The sequence below is a fragment of the Poecilia reticulata genome, linkage group LG6, assembly GCF_000633615.1.
Source record: "Poecilia reticulata strain Guanapo linkage group LG6, Guppy_female_1.0+MT, whole genome shotgun sequence".
NCBI classification, from domain to species: domain Eukaryota; kingdom Metazoa; phylum Chordata; class Actinopteri; order Cyprinodontiformes; family Poeciliidae; genus Poecilia; species Poecilia reticulata.
Window position 1 is genome coordinate 22239962 of NC_024336.1, and position 23173 is coordinate 22263134.

Below are 23173 nucleotides of genomic sequence, written 5' to 3' on the forward strand. Positions count from 1 at the left end.
ATCTTCTGTTTTTYATTACTGGTTTGGTTTCTGATTATAAGTATAACTACTTATTTCAATGTTTACTCGTTTGTTTTCTTTTTGTTTGTTTTTTTTCTGCATTGCTGCTTAAAAAAGGAAGGGGGCGTTCTCCGATGCACTTAGCTACTAGCAACGCCGCTTGAGACATAAAAAAAAAATAATAGTAATAATAAAATACACTTATGTTTACACAGTTGATTTACAGCCAACCATTTGATGACATCTTAGTCAGTCGCCATTTTTAAATTTCAAACAGCTTTTCTGCTTCGCTTTTCTGGCCGCCGTGTGTCAACACATCCTCTTGGCTGCTCAGCCGCCGTGTAACGGAGTGTAAATGACATTGCAGCCAGGAAAGGGGTAGTAGGATGTTAGGCTAACAACGCAGTTTACAGGCTGCTATGGGCCTTACAGTGACCTGACAGCCGAAGTCGCCAATTCCTGTTGTTCAGCCTGCATATAACGAGCGGTGAAAAGATGATACAGAGGTAAGAACCGGTTGCGTTTCGGAAGAAACAGCGTCTGCTATATATATATATATATTTAAAAAAAAGACTGTTCGAGCTACCTCGCTGCGTTAAGTTGGCGGAGGAAGACACTGAAGCTAGGTCTGAACGAGGAGGACGTTGTCTCACAACACACTGTAGCCCGCAGCTGTGATAAATAACAGCTCATTCTTAGCTGAGGATCTAAATGCACCATGTCTCCACCGTGTTAAATTAGTTTGCAGCGTCGGCAGAGCGAATGAGGCTGTGCTAGCGGGCTACTTTATTATGTGCACGAAAGGTAAGTGTGAAAAGACACCGTGGCTAAACGATGGGTCACACTGAAAAAGATAAGTTGTATGATTAGCTGAGGAACATTTTCCCTGATATTGTTGGTACTGAGATTTAGTTCAGTATTTTAGAGAATAATTAACAGTTTACAGCTGCACTCGGTGTGCTTGAAAGGCCTCCGAAAGCTGACCRTGGTCGGGCTTTTTCCTCGTCTTGGCTTCACTTAAAAATGCCTTTTGCACCTTTGGGAAAAGCTCTATTTCTCATATCAGATCACAGAAACACGTGTTAAAACTACCAAGCTGACCTTTAAGTAAAATCAACCAGACCGTTTTTTTCATATAGACCAACATGGAATGGTCAGTTTTGCTATTTGTTTTGGTATTTATTTGGAACTTGTTGGCTAAAAATTACACTCAGAAAACAACAATGATATCACATTAAGCTACTAATCMAGAGTTCTTTAGAGTGCGTCTGTTTGTGGCGGATTAACTGTTTATTTTAAAGCAAATCCTTAAACACATTGTTCTAGTTAAGAATAAAAATAGGATCAAATTCAAATGGAGGCAAACCCACTCTGTATTCTGTTTAAGTTTGCAATACTTTGCAAAAGGCATTATTACCATGTGACAGCCTGTTGTGTTTGTGATGATTTTGAGGAGGTATATGCTCTGATGRCTACATGTAGGGAAGATTTTGTTATGTAGTGCATCAAGGCAGAATCAGTCTTTCGCTCAACAAGCTCAGACTGTGCGTGGTCAGTAMATCATTCAGATAACGCATATTGTCCTTTACTTGGACATCATCTTTCTCTCTGACATGACCTTCATTGCTACATCCACAGTGTTRTCGAACTCTGTAAGTCTGCACAGGATTACACTAGACTCATAAAACATGTTGAATGATCATTATCATAGATCTTCAGCAATCATTTTAAAACACTTTGTTATAAAACAACAAAAATTGCTATGGTTTGGTTAATAAAGYCCATAAGGATCATGTTCTTCCCGACAGTTTCTTACAGCACTTGGGGATCACCTGCTACTTCAACAAAAAAGGTTAACAGGCAGACAGACGTAGAATTAGCCAAATTTGAGTAGTTTATCCCAAAGTGTGAGTGCCTGCTTCCTATTTCACCACTGTTGCAGTCAACATCAGCTAGATACAGAGAGAAAAATTAAATTCTGTCGCTCTTTAGCCAGAAAGAGAGACGTTGCTTGAATAATAATATTTYTGAAGTAACCTTACTAYTTGAGCACAATTTTTGCCTACTCTACCAGCTTCTCATTACTGTGCTGGAAAATTATGACTATTTAAAGTTGTATACTATATTTACAACTGGATGAACATGCACAGAAACCATTTAGATGAGAAATTCAAATATAAATAAGGGCGTTTTTGTCTCGGTTAAAAMATTGATGGTTGTCATTGTCAGCTTTTTATTTCAGGTCTTCCATCCACATCATCAGAGCTCTGGCTCAAATGCAGCGAGATAAAATCTTGTGTTTGAAAGGATTAGCTATTTGCAACTTAACTATTTGAGAACACATGTTTGATATTTGTAAAAAAAAAAAAAAAAAAAAAAAAGGCTCACTTCTTCCATGCTGCTTGCCACATGACAGAATTATAAATCTATACGTTGTTATCTATGTAGCTCTGTTTTTATTGTTGCCTAAAGGCAAATGCAGCCTTAGATAGTTGTTTTAAGCCTCAGTTTGTGTGTAGTAGACATCTCTGATGATTGCATTTAAAGGTGTTGGCTATTTGTGGTTGTAAAATTCTTGTGGTTGTAAAAGGCGCCAAGTTCTTGTCAGTTTTATTAAGATCAATCCCACGAGGTGAATAAGTGTCTTCTCCCTAATTCAGATTTTTATCTGACCCCTCTTGTTTTCTTCCAAGAGTTCTCAGTAATCATCTCTATCAATCTTGAAGCCTGTTGGCGTTTGCTGATGGGTSTTCAGAGAAACCTCCAAGTGAACTGTGTGATATCAATACACAAGTAGGCACTGATAGTTGAGTTACAGAATCAATGCTTCCTGCTCCTCCCTCAGAAGAATGCTCAGCTTTGGTTCAGCTTAAAKACAGAGAGAATATCTTTCTGACTTTATTTCCTGTCTTCTAAATTCCATTTCCTCACCAGGTCAAAGGCAGTTTCCTGGGCTTGTGTSTTTGCTGCTGCTGAGTGACTTGAGTGTGTGAATCTGCAGATGTCGATTGATGACCGGGCTCTGRTCATAAGGCAGATGGCTGTTTAGCGAGAGCTCCTCCTTGTTCATCTGTAAGACAATTTATACCATTTGTTTGTTTCTAAAATGTGTTCAAGTGCTGGACTTTGTGCTTGCCAATAATCTATGTTCCTAAGCTTTGTATCTCATCCCTCTCTGTTCGGCAGCCAAGTTTTAGATCTGCTGACGCCAACAATGTTTTGGAAGTTTGACTTGCACACATCCTCTCATCTGGAGGCTTTGCTAGACAAGGAGGATGTCACCCTCACTGAGCTCATGGACGAGGAAGACGTGCTGCAGGAGTGCAAGGCCCAAAACAGGAGGTATATTTATCGATCCCCTATATGCATTAGCACTTTAAAGTGACTTTTAGGCCGACATTCTCTGCCTCTGCTGTCTTGAGCATATTGTTCTGTGATGGATTCACAGACTCMTCCAGTTCTTCTGCCAGGACCAATGCATGCAAGAGCTAGTTCGTTTGATTACAACAGAACCCCCTGCTGGCGCAGAAGAGACCAAGCGCTTCAAGTGAGTATTTTCATGTGAAGCAGGGAAAAGCAAAGTTTTTCTGGCTGTATACAGTAATGGATTGCTTACTTGCCTCTTTATCCTAGAGTTTATTAGGGTTGAATTAAAAAAAACGTATCACACAACTAAACTTTTCACACGCATGTAAGAAGGCAAAATAGTTCAAATTAATCAGTCATATTTATTTAAACATAGCTTGTGCACTAAAGTGCTCAACGTGCTGATTGATTTTGTCTTGATTGATTTTATTTTTTTTTAAATTCAGGTATCCAAACATAGCATGTGAGCTGCTGACATGTGATGTAGGGGTGATCAATGATAAGCTTGGCAATGAGGAGCCTCTGCTAGAAAAGCTGTATGCTTTCCTGGAGCAGCCGTCCCCGCTTAACCCCCTCCTGGCCTCCTTCTTCAGCAAGACAATTGGGAATCTAATAGCACGGAAGACTGAGCAGGTAATACACACACGCCTACTGCAACAATAATGCAGATAATCATAGACAGAGATGGCTACATTCTGTGTCCTTGTGATTGAATTCAGATTGGATTTAAATGAAAATGCTCACAGGGAGATTAACCGTCACCTGGGATGGCTTTCAAGTTTTGCCGCTGTTGAAATGTGAACATCCAGATGGGCCAGCCTTCAAATTATTTTTCATTTTATAAGCCAAGATCTGCTTGGTAAATTATCCAGCAGTTCCAAAAAAAAAAAAAACTGTTGAAAAAAATGTATTTCACATGGAGATTTGTGTTTACATATTCATGTTTACATATTCATTTACTTTTGAAATCACTGTTTACTGCATTGGCTGTAAAACCTTTTCACATTTTGGCACATTTACAACCACACACTTCCTTATATCTTATTAAGATTTTATAAGATAGACCAAGTCATGTGAATACATAGTTTACAAATAAAAGTGCTTTCCATTTGTATTCAGCTCACGTGGAGCAATACCTGGCTGAAACAATTTTTTGTTGCAGTAGTGCTGGAAGTCATTTTGGATATGTCGCTTGCAACTTTGCACATCTAAACTAAGTTTTTTGTCAACCTCTGACAAGTTTTCTTGTAGCTGGTGCTAAATACAAACACTGAGTACAGTTGGGGGGAAAAAAATAAAAACTATATAGATTTTTCCTGCCATCTTGAAATCATGCAATACTTTGTTTAGGTTCTCAAGTAAAAAGTGTTTCAAAGGCTTTAACAACTGCACTATTGTGTGTTTCTTGAAAATGCAGCTTTAATGCAGCATGTTAACTTTTTATGTGCTTAGAGCAACTCTGCACATCTGTACATCATCAAAATGTTGTCACATCAGTTTGTTTGACGTCTGTGCTGTGCAGGTCATCAGTTTCCTGCGAAAAAAGGAAGGATTCCTTTCATTGGTCCTGAAGCATATAGATACGTCTGCCATGATGGATGTGCTGCTACGCCTTATCAGCTGTGTGGAGCCACCTCCACTTCGGCTCGAGACCCTCACTGTAAGCAAAGCTTCCTGTTTAATGTTTTTAATCCAAATATTCTCTGCTGTGTCATTTATTGTAATGTTTGCCCCTATTAGTGGTTGAATGAACAGAAACTGGCCCAGAGACTCATAGAGCTCATTCACCCTGAGAGAGATGAAGAGGTAGATGAGAAAAGTTGTTGTTTTTGTTGTTGGTTTTTTTTGAGTAAAAGTTAAAATAGTTTTTTAGCAGAGAAAAATGTTAAAAGGTTAATATCTTTGCCTCGTTTTTTTTTCACTTTCTTTTTTTGCTCTTTTTCTACACAGAGGCAGACAAATGCTTCTCAGACACTGTGTGACATCATTCGTCTCAGCAGAGATCAGGCCAGTCAGCTGCAAGAGATTTCCCAGCCCGACCCGCTGCTCACTGTGCTGGAATCGTAAGTCGCAGACCTTTACTCTCACTGACCCGATTGTGGCGATGATAACATGCTCCGGTGTGTCTTTACAGGCAGGAGTGTGTCGAACAGCTGCTTCAGAATATGTTTTCAGGAGAGAGGGCTGAAAGCTGCATTGTCAGTGGGATTCAAGTTCTTCTGACCCTGTTGGAGATCCGTAGGCCTGTGTAAGAGACTCTGATTTCCTTTTAAGGATTTTCAGATCTTTTCAAATGATTACTTATACTTTAATCTATCTGTACTGATTGTTTTATGTATATTTTTTATTCTGTTTTCATTTATAAATCTGTTTAAACTTCCGTTTTTATGACAGGGTGGATGGTGTCATGGATGCTCAGGGGTTTGAGAGAAGTTACACCGTTAACAGCAGCATTTTGTTGGCTATTCAACCACACCTAATTCACTTTCACCAGCTACTTCTGGAACCACCTAAGGTACAGAAACACAGAAAAGATAATTCATAGGTCATTCAGGTAACCAGAAACATTCACGCCATATATAGGATCTGAAAGTCTCTGCCATTTATGCATTTTATAGCGAGATCCCATGCTGACTACTCTGGGTGTGCTTGAGGAACCGCTGGGGAACACACGCCTGCATGTGGCCAGACTCGTGGCCTCTCTGCTTTACACCAGCTCTGCCAGCCACGCAGTCGTAGCTCAGGAGCTCTGCAGGCTCAATACCATGGATCTCCTTCTGGTGAGACACACTGTAGTTGCACAGTATTTTCAAATTGTGGAGATTAAGCATGAGCTGCTAGGAGAGTCTTGAAGTTTGATGACCTCCAGTAAAAACACGAGGCTTTTACAACTTCATGACTTATACACAAACATTTTTAATAAAAGTACCTGATCTGGTTGCTTTTATTCCTGTTCCTTCTAAATGACATGATTATCACATTTAGACTAATGTTATAAGACACTTATTTGTTGTTGTTTTGATATATAGACCCAAACAAAAACTATGGAATAAACAATTCATGAATTTAGTAGTAGTTTTTAGGTGCTTGTTGGGCAGAATGTTATGACTTCAGCATCATGGTTCAAATGTGCCACAGTTAAATACTTTGTATCAGTGAATTAATTTGTGTCTGCGATAATTTAAATAGAAATGAAAAAGGTTCATTCAGTTAATAAAAAATAAGTATCGAGAATTATTTCGTTGTGTTAATATATTAAAAAGTATAATTAAACAAAGGCAGGTGTTTTTGTAATGTGTAAAATATCTGCCATTTTCAGGACTTATTCTTTAAGTACAACTGGAACAACTTCCTGCACCTTCAAGCGGAGCTTTGTGTTGCTGCCATCGTCCGGCCGTGTGCCCATGAAATGAGACTGCAGCCCGGCTTCAGTTCCCAGGATAAGTCCATGCCTTCTCCAGACGCACCTCAAGAGCAGAATACAAGTGAGGCCCCAACCTCTGAACCGTCAGTCACCTCCGACAACTCTGCCCACAACTTAATGGTGACTCATGTAGGTCTCTTTGTTTCCAGATGCCTTTTAGTCAACCTAAATGACATGACCTTTTTTTGTTGAGTTTTATTACCTAAATGTTTCTTTCTCTTGAAAGTTGTTCCAACACTGCCACCTTGTCCAGAGGATTCTGGAGGCTTGGGAGGAGAATGATAAAATCCAGTAAGGACCTTTGGCATCGTAATCGAATTTTGCAGCACGAGCATAAAACCAGATTTTAAAAGTATAATGTGTTCGGTCAGGTCAGAAGGCGGCATGAGAAGAGGATACATGGGACATTTGACAAGGATTGCCAACACTGTGGTGCACAACCTGGAAAAAGGCCCAGTTCACACTCAAATCGGTAACCTTATCACAGGTACGATTGATAGTAATGCAAACAAAGCTTTAATTGTAAACATTCATGCAGAAATGTTAAAATTATTTGTTCTGTTGGTTGCAGAGCTGCCAGAGGACTACAGAGGGCGCTGGGAAACCTTTGTGGAACACACACTGTCAGAAACCAATAGAAAAAACACCATAGACCTGGTAAGTTCGGCAGTATGTAGTAGTTGTTTTGGTAACGCTTTATTTGAAGGGGTGTACATAAGACTGACATGACGCTGTCATAAACATGACATAACACCTGTCATGAACATGAAGAAGTCTTTATGAATGTTTATGACAGTTGTCATGAAGTGTCATTCGGTAAATAATGATACTTTTAATGCAAAGGTGCGCTAAAAGTTGCATTGAAAGTCCATTAAAAATGCCAACTTTTTATTCAATTATCATAATTTACAAAATCATGCAAAGTTGGCACTTTTCATGTCAACTGTCATCAACATTCATAAAGACTTCTTCATGTTCATGACAGGTGTTCTGTCATGTTTATGACAGTGTCATGTCAGTCTTATGTACATCCCTTCAAATAAAGTGTTACCGTTGTTTTTATTCAAATGCAGAAAGTTAAATTATCCATGCTGATGCGTTTAGGTTGGAACCGGAAACCCTCGATCTTCTTCAGAGGATGACATGGAGAGCCCCTTCCCTAAAGAGCTCACAATGCAGCAGGTATACATGCTGACTAAATATTCTGTTTTTGTTTCATAATCCATTGTGCTCTGACTGTTGCGGTTTTGTCTTTAAGGCCTTTTCAGACTATCAGATCCAGCAGATGACGGCTAACTTTGTAGATCAGTTTGGCTTTAATGACGATGAGTTCACGGATCATGACGACAACATTGGGTAAATGAACTGACGCCTGTTCTCTTTGCTCCAATCAGCTCAGAAGTTTCTGTGCTGACTGGGTGATTCTTTATCGTTTCAGTGCAACGTTTGACCGAATTGCTGAGATCAATATCAACATTGATGTGGGCTATGACGGTGTGAGTGTATTTATATCGTTCATACCTTTTGATCTTTCTTGCATTTTTTTTTTTGTTTGTTTTCAAACTTCTTGGGATCAAAGAAGTTTGATCCCAAACTTCTTTGGAATCAAAGAAGTTTGGGATCAAACTTCTTTGATCCCAAAGAAGTTTGATCTTTCAGTATCATTGAAAATGATTCAGTACAGTATCATTTTCAATGATACTGTATTGAAAATGTAGCCCTATTTTTTGCAGGCCAACACAGCTGTGTTTGAGGCGTGTTCTAAGGAAAGGATTCAACCTTTTGATGATGATGAAGAAGACATATGGGAGGAAAAAGAAATCAACTATGCAACACAAACAAAGTCAAGAAACAGGTTGACAGAATCCTCTATTAATTTCAGTACAATGCTTGATATTTGCATTCCCTTAGCCGCAAACATCATAGTGTTTTATAATGGTTAAATAAGATGTGTATAAATTTTGAGTGGAAGAAAAAATGATGCAAAACACTGTGTGGTAGAAAACTGATTCTAAATTTATATTTGCAAACAAAGATAAAAAAACTTGCATATTTTTTTGACTCCAGTTATTTGCTATTTTGTGGCGATGAATCACATAAAATTCACTCAAAATACATTGAAGTTTGTTGTCGTAAACTTACAAAATAGCAAAACCTTCAAATACTTTATTCTAAATACGAAATTTCTGCATTAGCTTGCATAGACATATTAAAGTATGTAGTTTTGTTTTTGACAAGGTTCGGTGGCTCCCCTTCCTCCCAAAGCCAAGCAGCCAGTCAGACGTGTGAGAGGACAGCAGCTTCCAGCACCGACGCTCCTGACAGACCTGCAGAYTCTGATTCTGAGGAGGAAGACAATAAAGATGAATTTGATCCGTTTTCAAGCCAGGGCCAGACATGTGCACCTCCAAGTAAGATATATGTACATGTTGCAACATTTGTACAGTATACCATAGTATCAGAGTTGGTGTCTTTTACTCTTTTTTTTTTTTTTTTTGTTAGGTTCTGACTGGGTTGCAGACTTTGGAGAGGTGAACTCCACAGCTCCTGCGGCTGGAGCAGCGTTTTCCCCCTGGGACGCTCCGGTCTCCCAGCCAGCTGCAACAGAGACGGAAGATAAAGGGTGGGCCAAGTTCACAGATTTTCAACCTTTCTGTTGGTGAGTTTCCTTAGTTTAAAATATATTTGAAGTAATTTCTTTTTTAAAAATGCCTTCATTTTGCTTGTCACCTGTACTGAATTATTAATTTTACCTTAGCCTTTAAATCTGAGAAAATATTGTATGTCATTAATTTTGGTAAGTTAGAATAATCTAATTTCAACAATCTTTTTGCAATATCACAAACTGACACCTGGGTACCGGCGGGCGAAACGGCATGCGGCTCGGGTTGTCGCTGAGGCAAAAACTCGGGCGTGGGAGGAGTTTGGAGAGGCCATGGAGACAGACTTCCGTACGGCTTCGAGGCGATTCTGGTCCACCATCCGGCGTCTCAGGAGGGGGAAGCAGTGCAGCACCAACACTGTTTATAGTGGGGATGGTGCGCTGCTGACCTCAACTCGGGACGTTGTGGGCCGGTGGGCGGAATACTTTGAAGACCTCCTCAATCCCACCAACATGCCTTCTGTTGAGGAAGCTGAGCATGGGGACTCTGGGCTGGGCTCTCCAATCTCTGGGGACGAGGTCGCCGAGGTGGTCAAAAAGCTCCTCGGTGGCAGGGCCCCGGGGGTGGATGAGATCCGCCCGGAGTTCCTTAAGGCTCTGGATGTTGCGGGGTTGTGTTGGCTAACGCGACTCTGCAATATCGCATGGACATCGGGGGCAGTTCCCCTGGACTGGCAGACTGGGGTGGTGGTCCCCCTGTTTAAAAAGGGGGACCGGAGGGTGTGCTCCAATTACAGGGGGATCACACTCTTAAGCCTCCCTGGTAAGGTCTATTCAGGGGTCCTGGAGAGGAGGGTTCGTCGGATAGTCGAACCTCGGATTCAGGAAGAGCAGTGTGGTTTCGTCCTGGTCGTGGAACACTGGACCAGCTCTACACCCTCAGCGGGGTCCTGGAGGGTGCATGGGAGTTCGCCCAACCAGTCTACATGTGTTTTGTGGACTTGGAGAAGGCGTTCGACCGTGTCCCTCGGGGGGCCCTGTGGGGGGTACTCCGGGAGTATGGGGTACCGGGCCCTTTGATACGGGCTGTCAGGTCCCTGTATGACCGGTGTCAGAGTCTGGTCCGCATTGCCGGCAGTAAGTCGGGCTCGTTTCCGGTGAGAGTTGGACTCCGCCAAGGCTGCCCTTTGTCACCGATTCTGTTCATTACTTTTATGGACAGAATTTCTAGGCGCAGCCGAGGTGTTGAGGGGATCCGTTTTGGTGGCCTTAGGATCGCATCTCTGCTTTTTGCGGATGATGTGGTCCTGTTGGCTTCATCGGAACGTGATCTGCAGCTCTCACTGGAGCGGTTCGCAGCCGAGTGTGAAGCGGCCGGGATGAGGCTCAGTGCCTCCAAATCCGAGGCCATGGTCTTGAGCCGGAAAAGGGTAGAGTGCCTTCTCCGGGTCAGGGGGGTCGTCCTGCCTCAAGTGGAGGAGTTTAAGTATCTGGGGATCTTGTTCACGAATGAGGGAAGAAGGGAGCGGGAGATCGACAGGCGAATTGGGGCAGCGTCTACTGTGAAGCGGGCGCTGTACCGGTCCGTCGTGGTGAAGAGAGAGCTGAGCCAAAAAGCGAAGCTCTCGATTTACCGGTCGATCTACGTTCCCACCCTCATCTATGGTCATGAGCTTTGGGTCATGACCGAAAGAACGAGATCACGGGTACAAGCGGCCGAAATGGGTTTCCTCCGCAGGGTGGCTGGGCTCTCCCTTAGAGATAGGGTGAGAAGCTCGGTCATCCGGGAGGGACTCAGAGTAGAGCCGCTGCTCCTCCACGTCGAGAGGAGCCAGTTGAGGTGGCTCGGGCATCTGGTAAGGATGCTTCCTGGACGCCTCCCTGGTGAGGTGTTCCGGGCACGTCCCACCGGGAGGAGGCCTCGGGGAAGACCCAGGACACGCTGGAGGGATTACGTCTCTCGGCTGGCCTGGGAACGCCTTGGGATTCCCCCGGAGGAGCTGGAAGAAGTGGCTGGGGAGAGGGAAGTCTGGGCCTCCCTTCTGAAGCTGCTGCCCCCGCGACCCGACCCCGGATGAAGGTGAAGATGGATGGATGGATGGACAAACTGACACCAATAATATTAGTTCCCTCACATTACTGATAACTGATTTGTCTTTTCATCTATTGGTATTCAGAAAATTTTGCTGTTAAAAAAATGTACTTTCCTTTACAAATATATGCACTGCAACAAGGTTATGAAGGACACAAATTGACTCTGAATTTTAAATTTTGTCTGACTTATCATGCATGTATGTTAGGCTTTTATGTTTGTATGATTAAATGTCCAGCAGCTCTGAAACGGGCCCCAGAAGCAGCTCTCCTGTGGACTCAGACCTGAGCAGTTCAGACAGCACCAAACCAAACCCCAACCGTGAGTTGATGCAGAATGGCTGTTCAAATGATAAATTGAGTTATATAATCCCTGACAGGTACTTGGCATGTGCAGCACTTTTTACAGCTTTGCACTTACTGGCTCCAGCATTACAGCATCTTAAGAACCATTTGCACAACCACAAAGCATCATGCATACACCAATGCATGATGCTAAGAACTTAAGAAACTTCAGCAGCTCTTTACTGATTGCTACATGCTCCGAAAACCTGCTGTTACTCTGCAGTTGTGGCCAAAGGTCTAGAGATTGACAAAAATGTTTTATACTTTTATGAAAGAAAGATCAAACCATCCTTCAGGAGCGATAAACCACACTCGTTTTACAACATGATGAAGCATGTGGATGCCATGCATTGGTTGATGCCATGTAGTTTTATCTGAATTATGTTAACTGTGTTTTTTTTTTTGTTTTGTTTTGTTTTAAATGACAATCTTAGTTTAAGACAGACTTTTTTTCTTTTTTTGTCTTTCCTACGCAGCATGTGTGTGGAGTGCTTGTGTGGCAAGAAAAGCTCCTCTTGTGGCATCGGACAGTTCCTCCTCCAGCAACTCAGACAGCGATGAAGAGGAAGGAAAGACAGAGTCCACTTCCAATGAGACGGTTACCACGGAGACCATCACCACAGGTGCAGGGAAGGAGACTATCCGACTGACTGTGGATGCCAAAAATGAGAGGGCAGTCTTCACGAGGTACTCATTCTCACGCACAGAGAACAAGCAGCTGCTCTGTCTGGTGTGTCCACCTTGTCTTGCTGTTTTCCACCCGGAGACGTTTTTTGCGCTCTATTCTAAAATTTCTTTTCTTCACAATTTTTACCTCTTCATCCTCCCTGTTATCATTCTCCTACCTTGTGTCCCCTCCTTTCTCGTGTCCCCTTCGTTCCAGAGTTTTCCGACCTGCATTCAAACGGTATGTTGCACTGTAGGTGCCTGTGCAACGTATGGAATGTCGTCCTGATGGATTTAAAATGCTCTTATTTGCTCGTCGCATTTCCCAGGACGTGGAGTGATATTTCCATTTTGCCATTCTTGTTAATTCTAACTCACACAGAACATGCACTAACCTACGACCTTTTATCCAGGACACTTCTTATTTGAGGATTTCTCCAGAACATGAAGCTTACTGCTGGAAGAGATTATGAGATTGTATTCGACTTATGAACTTTGTGTTTTTTGTGTAGAGCTGCATACAACTAACAGTCTGTCAGATAGCATGCTATCAGCAAAGTGCCACCATTTCAGTTGATTGACATTCTAACAGATTGGTTCATTAGGAAATGACTAACAGTGCACCAAAGAGCATGCTACAGTTCATTAGATGCTACTTTAAACTAAAGAACATCAACACACACCCTCTCCTAGCTGACTTACTGATTATTTTGAGCCCTGTGTGTGTTGCAGAATCACTTTGGTGGATGTACGGGTTGCTATGAGCGCATTAGAGACAAATTCCCAGAGAAGATGATAAATGCATTCACAACCCTTAAACTTTTCCATATTTTTTGAGATCACAATGGCAAACCTTGATATATTTTATGTGATGGACTAACAAAATAGTGCATTATTGTGAATCAAAAGAAATTGCATGTTTTTTACATTACATGGATTGAGTTCTTACAAAATCTCAATCCAAGCAGTGTAGCAAACCTTCAAAGACACATGCATCCATCTAAACAGTTGATGTCCTTCTTGATGTGTAAATATGGCAGGAAAAAAAAAATCAGATAGTCTTTCTGGTATAACTGCTCCAAAAGATGCTTTTGCAAAATATTGTTTTTTAGATGCATTGAATCAATGGCACAGCGTACTTTTAGTTTTTGCTTTTTAGTTATAAAAATTCAGTAAGCTGTGTATCATTTTCTTTCCACGTCACAATTTACACACTGCTTTTGTTAATGTCTGTCACATTAAATCCCAATAAAGCACCTTTAAGTTTTATGGTTTTTAAATGGGGGGGAAAATAAAAAAGATGAGGAGATATTAATACTTTATGTCACTGTAAGCCGAGGGGGAAAAAGTAAAAAAAATATAGGTATAAGAGACTTTCTTGACAGAGTTTTGATTATTTTTATTTTTTTTTTTATTTCACCTACACACTGTTTTGTTGTTTTTCAGTGAAGGAGAAAAGGTGCCTATAGATGGACTATCAATCAAGGACAAAGACAAAGAAGATGAAAAAGAAAAGAAACATGGAAACAGCTCTAGCACAGTTACCGCCAGTCCAACCAACCAGTCTGCCGCGGTCACACAGTGAGTGTTTGCTCTTTGATTGGGTGTTCAGTATACACATTTCTCAGGGAGAGGTGAGATCAACAAACACAAGGTTACATTCTGTTAAATGCAGAAGGAGTAGAGCCGCTGTCTGTCTGTCATGCCAGTCAGTTTTATCTCGATGTGGTGGTATATCAACCTGACTCATCCTTGTCTCTTCTTGATAGGCTATTAAAAACATTAACACAGTAATTAAAAAAAACAATCAGTGGTAATATTAATCAGTTCATAGTCTTGAGTCCTGATCTGTGCTTTGTTCTGATGTTGGAAATTTGGCTTTGAGGTATTTGTCATCTGGAATAAATATGAACAATATTTGAATGAATCCTTATATCTAATGAAAGCTTTTAGCATTTTATCAGCATCTACACCAAGTCTGTGGTCACGGCAGCAGCCAGCAGCCGTCCTCTCTGTTTGAAACCAGCTTCTATCATGTTGTGCAAAACGATTTGTGCTGCTCAGTGAAACTCAGCAATGCACCGATCTGTGGGAACACGGTCCTTCAGAAATAGGAGTGGTGCATAGTTCCATAATCGGTAATTGATTGTCTTAATGGATGAATTATTGTGTGTAATTTAATCACTTCGGTCTGGCCACATTTCTTGGCTGCATTTTCTTTACCATGAAGAAGAAATTATTGTACTTATAACATGGCCCTTTCAAAAGTAAAAGCTTAACTTAGCATGTTGTCTTAAAATGTGGAACATTAAAAAATCATATTTCCTAAAATGATTTTGTAAGTTAACTGTAATATGTTGGACAGATTCACATGATTAAATTGTAAGTTTCTTAACTTCCATAAAAACCCTGCCATTCTACAAACAGTGTGAGATCTTGATCTTATTTTAATCCCAGTTCAATTTGACCTCCTGACCCATATTGTTGTGAAAAGTCAAGCAATTTGTTTTCTTTGTTTACACACAAAGGTTGATGCAAACCCTGATCTGCCTGTTGTTCCCATTGTAAAGACAAAGTGAACACGTTGCTTAAATAGATTAGATTTTCAAATGTCATTATGTCACTATAACAAAATTGCAGTGGTTCCCTCTGTGTTAAAGAACAATTGAAAATAATAGTATTAGGGTTTTTTTTTTATTTAATCAGAAACATACCTATTTATGGTTAATGCACATTTTTTGCCATGTTTTGGATCTGATCGGACCGAAGTAACCAAAGCGAATTATTGGAATGTGTGTGCCTCCTGATGTTAGTAGGAGTAATGACAAGTATTGACACAATAGTTAAGCGTGTCATTACTTTGCTCAGCCTCCCTGTTTAATTTATTGATTAATTAAAAGAACTGGTCTCTTTGCAAAGCAATTTTATTCCACACTACAGATAAAAAAATAAAATTTCATTCATTTTTTTCCCTCTTCTTGTTGGTGCAAAGTTTCAGCAGTTTAAATGTTTCTTTTTTGGAACTGACATGTTGTAAGCCAGGAGCACATTAGAAAAAATATCTTCAAATTCATGTTCTCTCTGCTTTTTGCATTACAGAGAGATGCAGTCCCCAGCTAATGGACCGGCCTAGCACCGCAGCACAGGCCCACTTTTCCCACTTCTTTTTGTTCAACGCGCAGCCATGCCCCCTTTTTTGCTTCCGGTTAGCCGAACCCCAATGCCCTTTTGTTGTCTGAAGACATGTAAGTGAATAAAGATCGTCTGTTCTGGGGTCAAACAGCACTTATGCTGGAAAGTAGACATCCACACATGGGTAGTATTGATGTCTCATATGCGCCTTCATGACATAATTACAACTAAAGAGCTTCGAGGAGGCAACCTGGGTACTGTAGAGCATTTCATTGTGCCAGGCAGCCAAATTCAACTTCTTTTAACTCAGAATCTTAGATTATTTGGTTCTGTCTATTTGTTGCTCTTGCAATCAAGCCACAATGATTGTTTTTGTTTTCTAGCACAGGATTTTGACTGTTTACACTTTAGTAATGAGAGCTGCATTGTAATAATCAGCCAAGATACTTGGCTAGTTGCCAGTTTAACCACCTCTGACTTTAGAAAATTAAGCGCAGACATTTTATTATAAGAAATGTAATTTTTTTTTTTTTTTGTTTTTTTTTTTTTTTGCTGCTTCAATTGTTCTCAGTCTGTTTTCATTAGCCGTAATCACTTGAGAAAGAAATGGTCTTTGCATTTAGAGTATTGGAGTTTGAGAGAATCACGATTCAATTCTGAAAAACCCATAATTTAGAAGTGTGTGTGTATGTGTGCGTGCGTGCGCGTGTGTGTGTGTGTGCTTTGCATACATGTGTCTGTAGCCATGTGTTTGTGTGTGTGTCGAGCTCTGTCTGTTACAGAGCGTAATCTCAGGTTTAAGGAGAGGTATGCGGATACAAAGAAAGCACACCTGTGTAACACACACTTACACACAGTTCCATACACACATGTATCAACAACCATATCCACCAACACATGCAAAAAAAAAAAGAAAAAGCAAAACAAAAAAAAGAACACACGGTGATGATGTGCACATACCCGTTCATGCCACCCTTCAGAGGTGTTTCAATGTAATATTGTGAATTTTGAACCTGTATTAGGTTGTGGCTATTCTTGGTATTATGTAAACGTAACATAAATGTAAACATTATATATAAACATTATTATATCTATTTTTGGAATAAATCCGGTGTATGGAAATGAGGTTGTTTTGCAGGTTGCAGTATGCGCGAGTGTATTTATGTGTGTGTGTTCTGTTGAAAGGCAATAATGACGTCTGTTTTTTGTTGACGGGCCAGCATCAGTTCCTGTTTCTTTGCTACTTGCTTCCTATATAGAAGCATAGGACTGAGCATGATGTGAATGCATGCCGGTAGTCTGCAGGATGTCTTCCGCAAAAATCTTACATAAAAGATGATTCTGGTTATTTACAACTCAAGTTTGTTTTTTTTTTTGTTTTTTTTTATTATCATTTCTCAACTTGAAAGATTTATATAGAGTGGAAAATGAGTTATTCGGAACTCGAAAACAACAAAGTATTATTTGTGCCGCTTTTCCCTAGTTTAAGTTTTTTGTGTGTGGCTATTTTACTAAAAATAAGGTTTTGATCTTGTCTGTCATTTGCCATTTAGTTATTTTGTAATATTGAAATATTGCCTTCTTTAGCAGGACATTTCATTCCCATCGCTGGGTGTCTCGAATCCCTTTTAACAACTCGCAACTTAAAATAGATTTTAGATTTTATAGTTCAAAATAATTAATATTTTTGGTTTTCTTTCATCGTGTATCATAGGTAGCCAATGAGTAAACCCCCAGAAAAATACAATGGTGTTGTGTAAGTTTTCATAAATTGATGAGATTTGAACATATTTTTCTCACACTTATCCAAATATTTCTTCCAAAAACTTGCAACAAAAAGTAAACTTATTTGTCATGGCTTAAATACATGAGTTGTAATTTCTGATACAGAGTTGTAGTATAAAAAGACAAAATTACAATGCGTCTGTTCAAAACAGGAATTTGAATTGATAATGAAGCAAAGTGAGGTGGAGTAGATGTCTGAGTTTCTTGAAAGCCTTACGAGTGTAACATGTTTTTGATCAATCGGATATATAAAATTATTCCTCGATGAAGAGAACCGGGGGTGTCTCAGTGTAATTGTTTTATCTCAAAAACAGTTCTTTTAAGATGAGCTCCAGTCCAATGCTTGATAAAACCTTTATAAAATTAATACAAAAACTTGACCTGAGTCGTTATAAACCAGAATAATTCCTTCAGTTTTTTTTTTGTTTTTCCTCTTTCTCAGGGTAGAAGTTGACTTTAATTGCATAAATGTCTCTTGAGTCATTGCTATATTTATTTTTGAAAAAAAAAAAAATAAATCACTTTTTTAAGGGACATGCCTGAGTTGTACTTGAGTTGCCACCTTGTTATTCCTTTCTCAGAGGCAGGGGCAGTTGGACTTGAAAAAGCAAACCATGTAGATACTGTAGTTTTTTTGTTGTTTAGTTTTTCTTTTCTTTTTTTCCTTCATTGCTCTCTGCCAAAGTGCGTCTTCCCTCCAGTGGCATAGCTGAGCCTCATATCTGCTTTCTTGCAGTGGTCTTTCACATCTAGATTTATCAAATGCAGCCTCTTTTTGATCCTCCCTCTGTGTTCCCCTCTCCCCCTCCAAAGTCATATGGTGTATAGTTAAGAGCAAAAGAAGCGTATAGGCCGAGTCGTCAAAAAGAAAGTATTTGAAGAGTCGTCTTCAATTACAACTTTTCACTTTCATCTGTCCAGGACTTTTGGGCTCTTTGAAGTTCTCAGAAATTGAGGTTTGCTTCATGTCAGGGTTAAAAGCAAATAGCTGTGTACAGGGTCGGAATATTTCAAACCTTCTTTAATCAAAGTTAAAAACCACGTCGGACCCAAAGTGTTTGTATGTGTTGGAGTATAACGGGTATGTTGCAATGTGGTAGGATATGGTTCGATTTTGAGTGCCATTAAGTTTCCACATTAGCCTCATTTACCTCCTTGGGTTTATGTTCTAAAATTTAATTTAAAAAAATAAATTAAAAAACAATTCTAAATCTTTAAATCCATTATCTAGTATAAACAGTGCCTTGCAAAGTATTCATACCCACTGATCTTTTTCATTAGCACGTTTTACAAACTGGGATTTCATGACGGATGAATTTGTTGAATACTTGTAAAGCAGAAGGAAAATTATGCTTTCTATTTTTAGCTAAGAAAAATCTGAAAATTGTGGAGCGCATTTACATTCAGCGCATCTGAATCTTTACTTTGCAGAACTACTTTTTGCTTCCATTAGAGCGTCAGTTTTTTTAGGGGTATGTCTCTTCTAGCTTTTCAAATCTATTGACTGAATTTCTTGTCCATTTTTTCCTCAACAAATGTAAAGTCTAGCCGCTGTTTCTCAGTTTTATTTAGATCTAAACACAAAGACCTTTTGCTTTATGACTTATCCAAGATGGCGGCAAGTGCGGCGGTGGTTCTCAAACAAAATCTGAAATTTTTATATATAAAACGGCAGATGGGACAGTGGTCATAGAGGATGAGCTTTTAAACTTTGTCATCAAAATGAGGACTGTCACAAGATGAGATTGTTTTGCTGGTCTCAAGCAACTTCTCGTCTGAATGGATTGAAGAGTCCAAGCGTTTGTTTGAATTTTGCACAACGTCAGTGCGCTGCATCAGGCATGAAGGCCCTCAAAAAGATACTCATAACATTAAAGACTGCCTGAAGGTGCTCAAAGAATGTGGAGAGAACATTCCCAGGTTTGTCTCACATTACCTGGATGAGCTACCACCTGTCGGATTTGGCAGCATGGATGCATCAGCCCTTCTTAGCCGAATGGAGCGGCTGAGCAGGGACGTATTGAGTCTGAAAGAAACTATGGAGACCCAAGCAAGCGTGAACGAAAACCTCGCAGCAAGTTACAGCAGCTATGAATCGCCGGTTGGCTGCCGTTGAGAGACTTTGCAACTTATCCGAGCCGGACGGTCGAAATGGCGGCCCCCAGCGCAGGGACCTGCAGCGGCGCTAGCACCGGAGCTATCGGGAAAGAGTGAGGACGCGCTGTCCCAGTCCCAAGCATGGAGCACCGTTGTGAGGAGGGCGGCTCGAAAGCAGAAGCGGCCTCCAGACGCAGTGATTCAGAACGGCAGAGGAGTGGACGCGCGTCCCAACAAGGAGCAGCGGAGAAACGCTGGGATAATTGGCACTGGAACCGAGGACAACATTCCAGTGATTAGAACCAAAGTGGTGAGTGTGTTTGCAACTCTGTTCTCACCTGAGCTAGATGCTGGAACACTATCTTCCTATCTCTCTGGAAAATTGGGGAAGCATGTGAAATGTCGAAGGATTGACTCCAAGCATAAGAGATTTAGCTCTTTCCAGGTCACGGCAGAGTGTAAGGTAGTGTCTGAAATGTACGACCCACAACTCTGGCCAGAGTGGGTCGTACGCGCTATTGTGAGGCGCGTAAACCCAGAGCTAAAACGGACAGCGGGGCCTCCGGACCAGGGAGTGAGGCTGAGTTACAACGCCATGTACCTGCGATTACATCTGGCGCCTCACGAGAGAAATCGTGTTATAGCACGGAAATCCGTCATACATAAATGAACATTAATATAGTATCATACAATGTGCGTGGATTGCGTGTTGGACATATAGAGGCGGACAAATCACGTCGTCTTGTGGTGGATAAACTTCTGGAAATGTGTGACGTACTGTGCGTCCAAGAAACTTTTCTACCCAAGCAGGACCTAGAAAGACTCGACTCCCTGCATAAAAAGTTTTATGGTGCAGGTGAATCTACAGTTTTGGAAATAAAAAGTTCATTAAATTGAATATATATACACCTTACGAAAATCCAGAGAATGAAGATGAATATCTTAATAGGCTGGCATATGTTGTGTCATTTATCCAGGACAATCCATCCACTTGTTTTTTCATTGTGGGTGATATGAATGCTGATGTGACAGATTGTAAATCCTTGTTTGCTAATCACCTAAAACAGTTTTGTTCCACCAATGAGTTGATTCTCTCTAGCAGTATACTTTTGCCTGTTGACAGCTACACTTACATCAGTGAAGCGTTGCACACAACATCATGGTTAGACCACTGAAGATGCACATGACTCTTTAGAGACCATCAGGATTAATTATGAATTTGCAACATCTGATCATATTCCCTTTTGGGCAATTTACCAGACCTTTTGCCCATGAATAATGATACACAAGAAGACAATATATATTGAGACAATTTGACTGAGCAAGATCTCAATTTGTTCCGCATCCACTCTGAAATCCTGTTGAATGATATTGTTTTACCAAAAAGTGCAGTTACATGTTTAGACATAAACTGTAAAAATGAACAACATGGCAAAGAGCTGTGCTCACTATATGAGAAGGTTGTAGAATCCCTTCTTATTTCAGGCAGGTCTTTGAATAAAACTAAAAAACATAAAGCAAAGCCAGGATGGAACGATTATGCTAAAGAGCTTCATGTAGAGGCCAGAAGGGCTTTCAAACTGTGGGCTGAATCAGGCAAACCTAAACATGGTCCTGTATTTGACTACAAGAAGAGAGCAAATGCTAGCTTTAAATATGCCTTACGCTTTATTAAGAGGAATGGAAATGTGCTTAAATCAGAGTCACTAGCAAGAAAATTACAACTCGACAGTCCTTCTGAATTTTGGAAAGAAATAAGAGTTAACAATCTAAAAGCATCCTTGCCAACGAAGATTGATGGTGTAACTGGACCAGACAAAATTATTAATTTATGGAAGAAACACTATTATGAGCTGTTTAATTGTAGGAAGTGCAATCCCTTTGTGATAGAGAACATCGGTATGCATAAAGATGTTATTTCTTCACAAGAAGTTGGTGATATTGTTAAGAAGTTGAAAAATAATAAGGCATATGGTGTGGACAAGATATCTACTGAGCACTTAAAATTTGCAAGTAGGAACATTTTTCCTTTGTTGGCTATTTGTTTCACCGGGTTTTTAATTCATGGAATTTTACCAAACTCTATGTTGTATGTGATTTTAGTACCTATTGTAAAAGATAGGGCTGGTAAAATAAATGGCAAAGACAACTATCAGCCCATAGCTCTGGCCAGCACCTTATCAAAAGTTTTGGAGAAGGTTCTGTTAAGCTGAATCAAGATGTTTCTAGCCACATCTGATAATCAGTTTGGTTTTAAACCTAAACTTGGCACTAATATGTGCATTTTTGCTCTCTAAGAAATCTTAGATTTATACAAGAGACATAATACCACAATTTTTGTGTTTTATAGATGCTTCAAAAGCATTTGATCATGTTAATCATGACAAATTGTTTCATAAATTGAGTTCCGAAATATTTATTAAGAATATTAGTGTATGGTATGCTCACCAGAATATGTCTGTAACATGGGGAAACTCTGTATCATCTTCTTTTTATGTGGGTAATGGTGTGTGACAAGGCAGCATTTTATCTCCTTGCCTTTTTAACCTGTATATGGATGAATTATCTAAGATGCTGAATGAATGTAGGACTGGCTGTCGGGTTGGTAATGGAACCATCAACCACCTGATGTACGCTGACGATCTTGTGATATTCTGTCCATATAGTTCTGGTCTGCAGCAACTGCTAAGGGTTTGCTCTGAGTGTGGGTTACAGCATGACATTAAATACAATGCAAAAAAGAGCAACATCATGATTGTTAAGAGCAAAGAAGACACTAAATAATCTTTTCCTGACTTCACCCTGACATTACATCACCGCTGACCTGTCTGATGATAAAGACATTTACAGGCAGCGTTGTACTCAATATGTACAAGCTAATATTCTTCTTCGGAGGTTCTCCATGTGCTCACCATCTGTCAAATTTGCACTTTTTAAAGCATACTGTACTCAAATGTATACAGCCCACCTTTGGCAGGGTTACAGGAAAAGCAGTATAAATAAACTTCAGGTCGCTTATAATGATGGCATGAGGATGCTGCTTAGGGTGCCCCGATGGTGTAGTGCCAGTCAGATGTTTGTGAATGCCAATGTACCAACTTACACTGCTGTGCTTCAAAACATTATGCACAGATGTATGTGTAGATTAACCAACTCTGAAAACGGCATCATTCAGACTTTGACCAATCCTGTTCAAAGCTCAGTGAGGTTCTTCTCCAGTTTGTAGAATCATTGGTGCATTAGTTTATATGTCAGTGATTGATTATCCATCCATCCATCCATCCATCCATCCATCCATCCATCCATTTTCTTACACCCTTGTCCCTCAGTGGGGTCGGGAGGGGTGCTGGTGCCTATCTCCAGCTAACGTACCGGGCGAGAGGCGGGTTCACCCTGGACAGGKYGCCAGTCTGTCGCAGGGCAACACAGAGACACAGGACAAACAACCATGCACACACACTCACACCTAGGGACAATTTGGAGAGGCCAATTAACCTGACAGTCATGTTTTTGGACTGTGGGAGGAAACCGGAGTACCTGGAGAAAACCCAGGCATGCACAGGGAGAACATGCAAACTCCATGCAGAAAGACCCAGGGCTGGGAATCGAACCCAGAACCTTCTTGCTGCAAGGCAACAGCTCTACCAATTGCGCCACTGTGCAGC

General features: G+C 40.5%; 1 protein-coding gene across 4 annotated transcripts; it reads left to right on the forward strand.

The window, feature by feature from the left end:
* Positions 1–145: 145 nt before the first annotated feature.
* ppp6r2b (protein phosphatase 6, regulatory subunit 2b) lies at positions 146–17909 on the forward strand. Of its 4 annotated transcripts, none has more exons than XM_008412443.2 (26): positions 146–506; positions 2935–3072; positions 3187–3342; positions 3449–3547; positions 3813–3999; positions 4889–5026; positions 5107–5172; positions 5317–5429; positions 5501–5614; positions 5761–5881; positions 5985–6146; positions 6686–6919; positions 7017–7081; positions 7162–7277; positions 7362–7447; positions 7895–7972; positions 8049–8146; positions 8229–8286; positions 8524–8645; positions 9029–9201; positions 9293–9449; positions 11723–11805; positions 12305–12515; positions 12712–12735; positions 13941–14075; positions 15594–17909. In XM_008412443.2, exons 3-26 carry the CDS (start codon positions 3215–3217, stop codon positions 15625–15627), a joined length of 2802 nt encoding a protein of 933 aa, XP_008410665.1. In that variant the 5' UTR covers positions 146–506; positions 2935–3072; positions 3187–3214; the 3' UTR covers positions 15628–17909. The 4 variants fall into 4 exon arrangements, with proteins under 4 accessions (XP_008410665.1, XP_008410667.1, XP_017160834.1 ...); XM_008412445.2 differs by having other exon boundaries at positions 147–506; positions 11726–11805; XM_008412444.2 differs by lacking the exon at positions 146–506 and adding an exon at positions 642–804.
* Positions 17910–23173: the final 5264 nt, after the last annotated feature.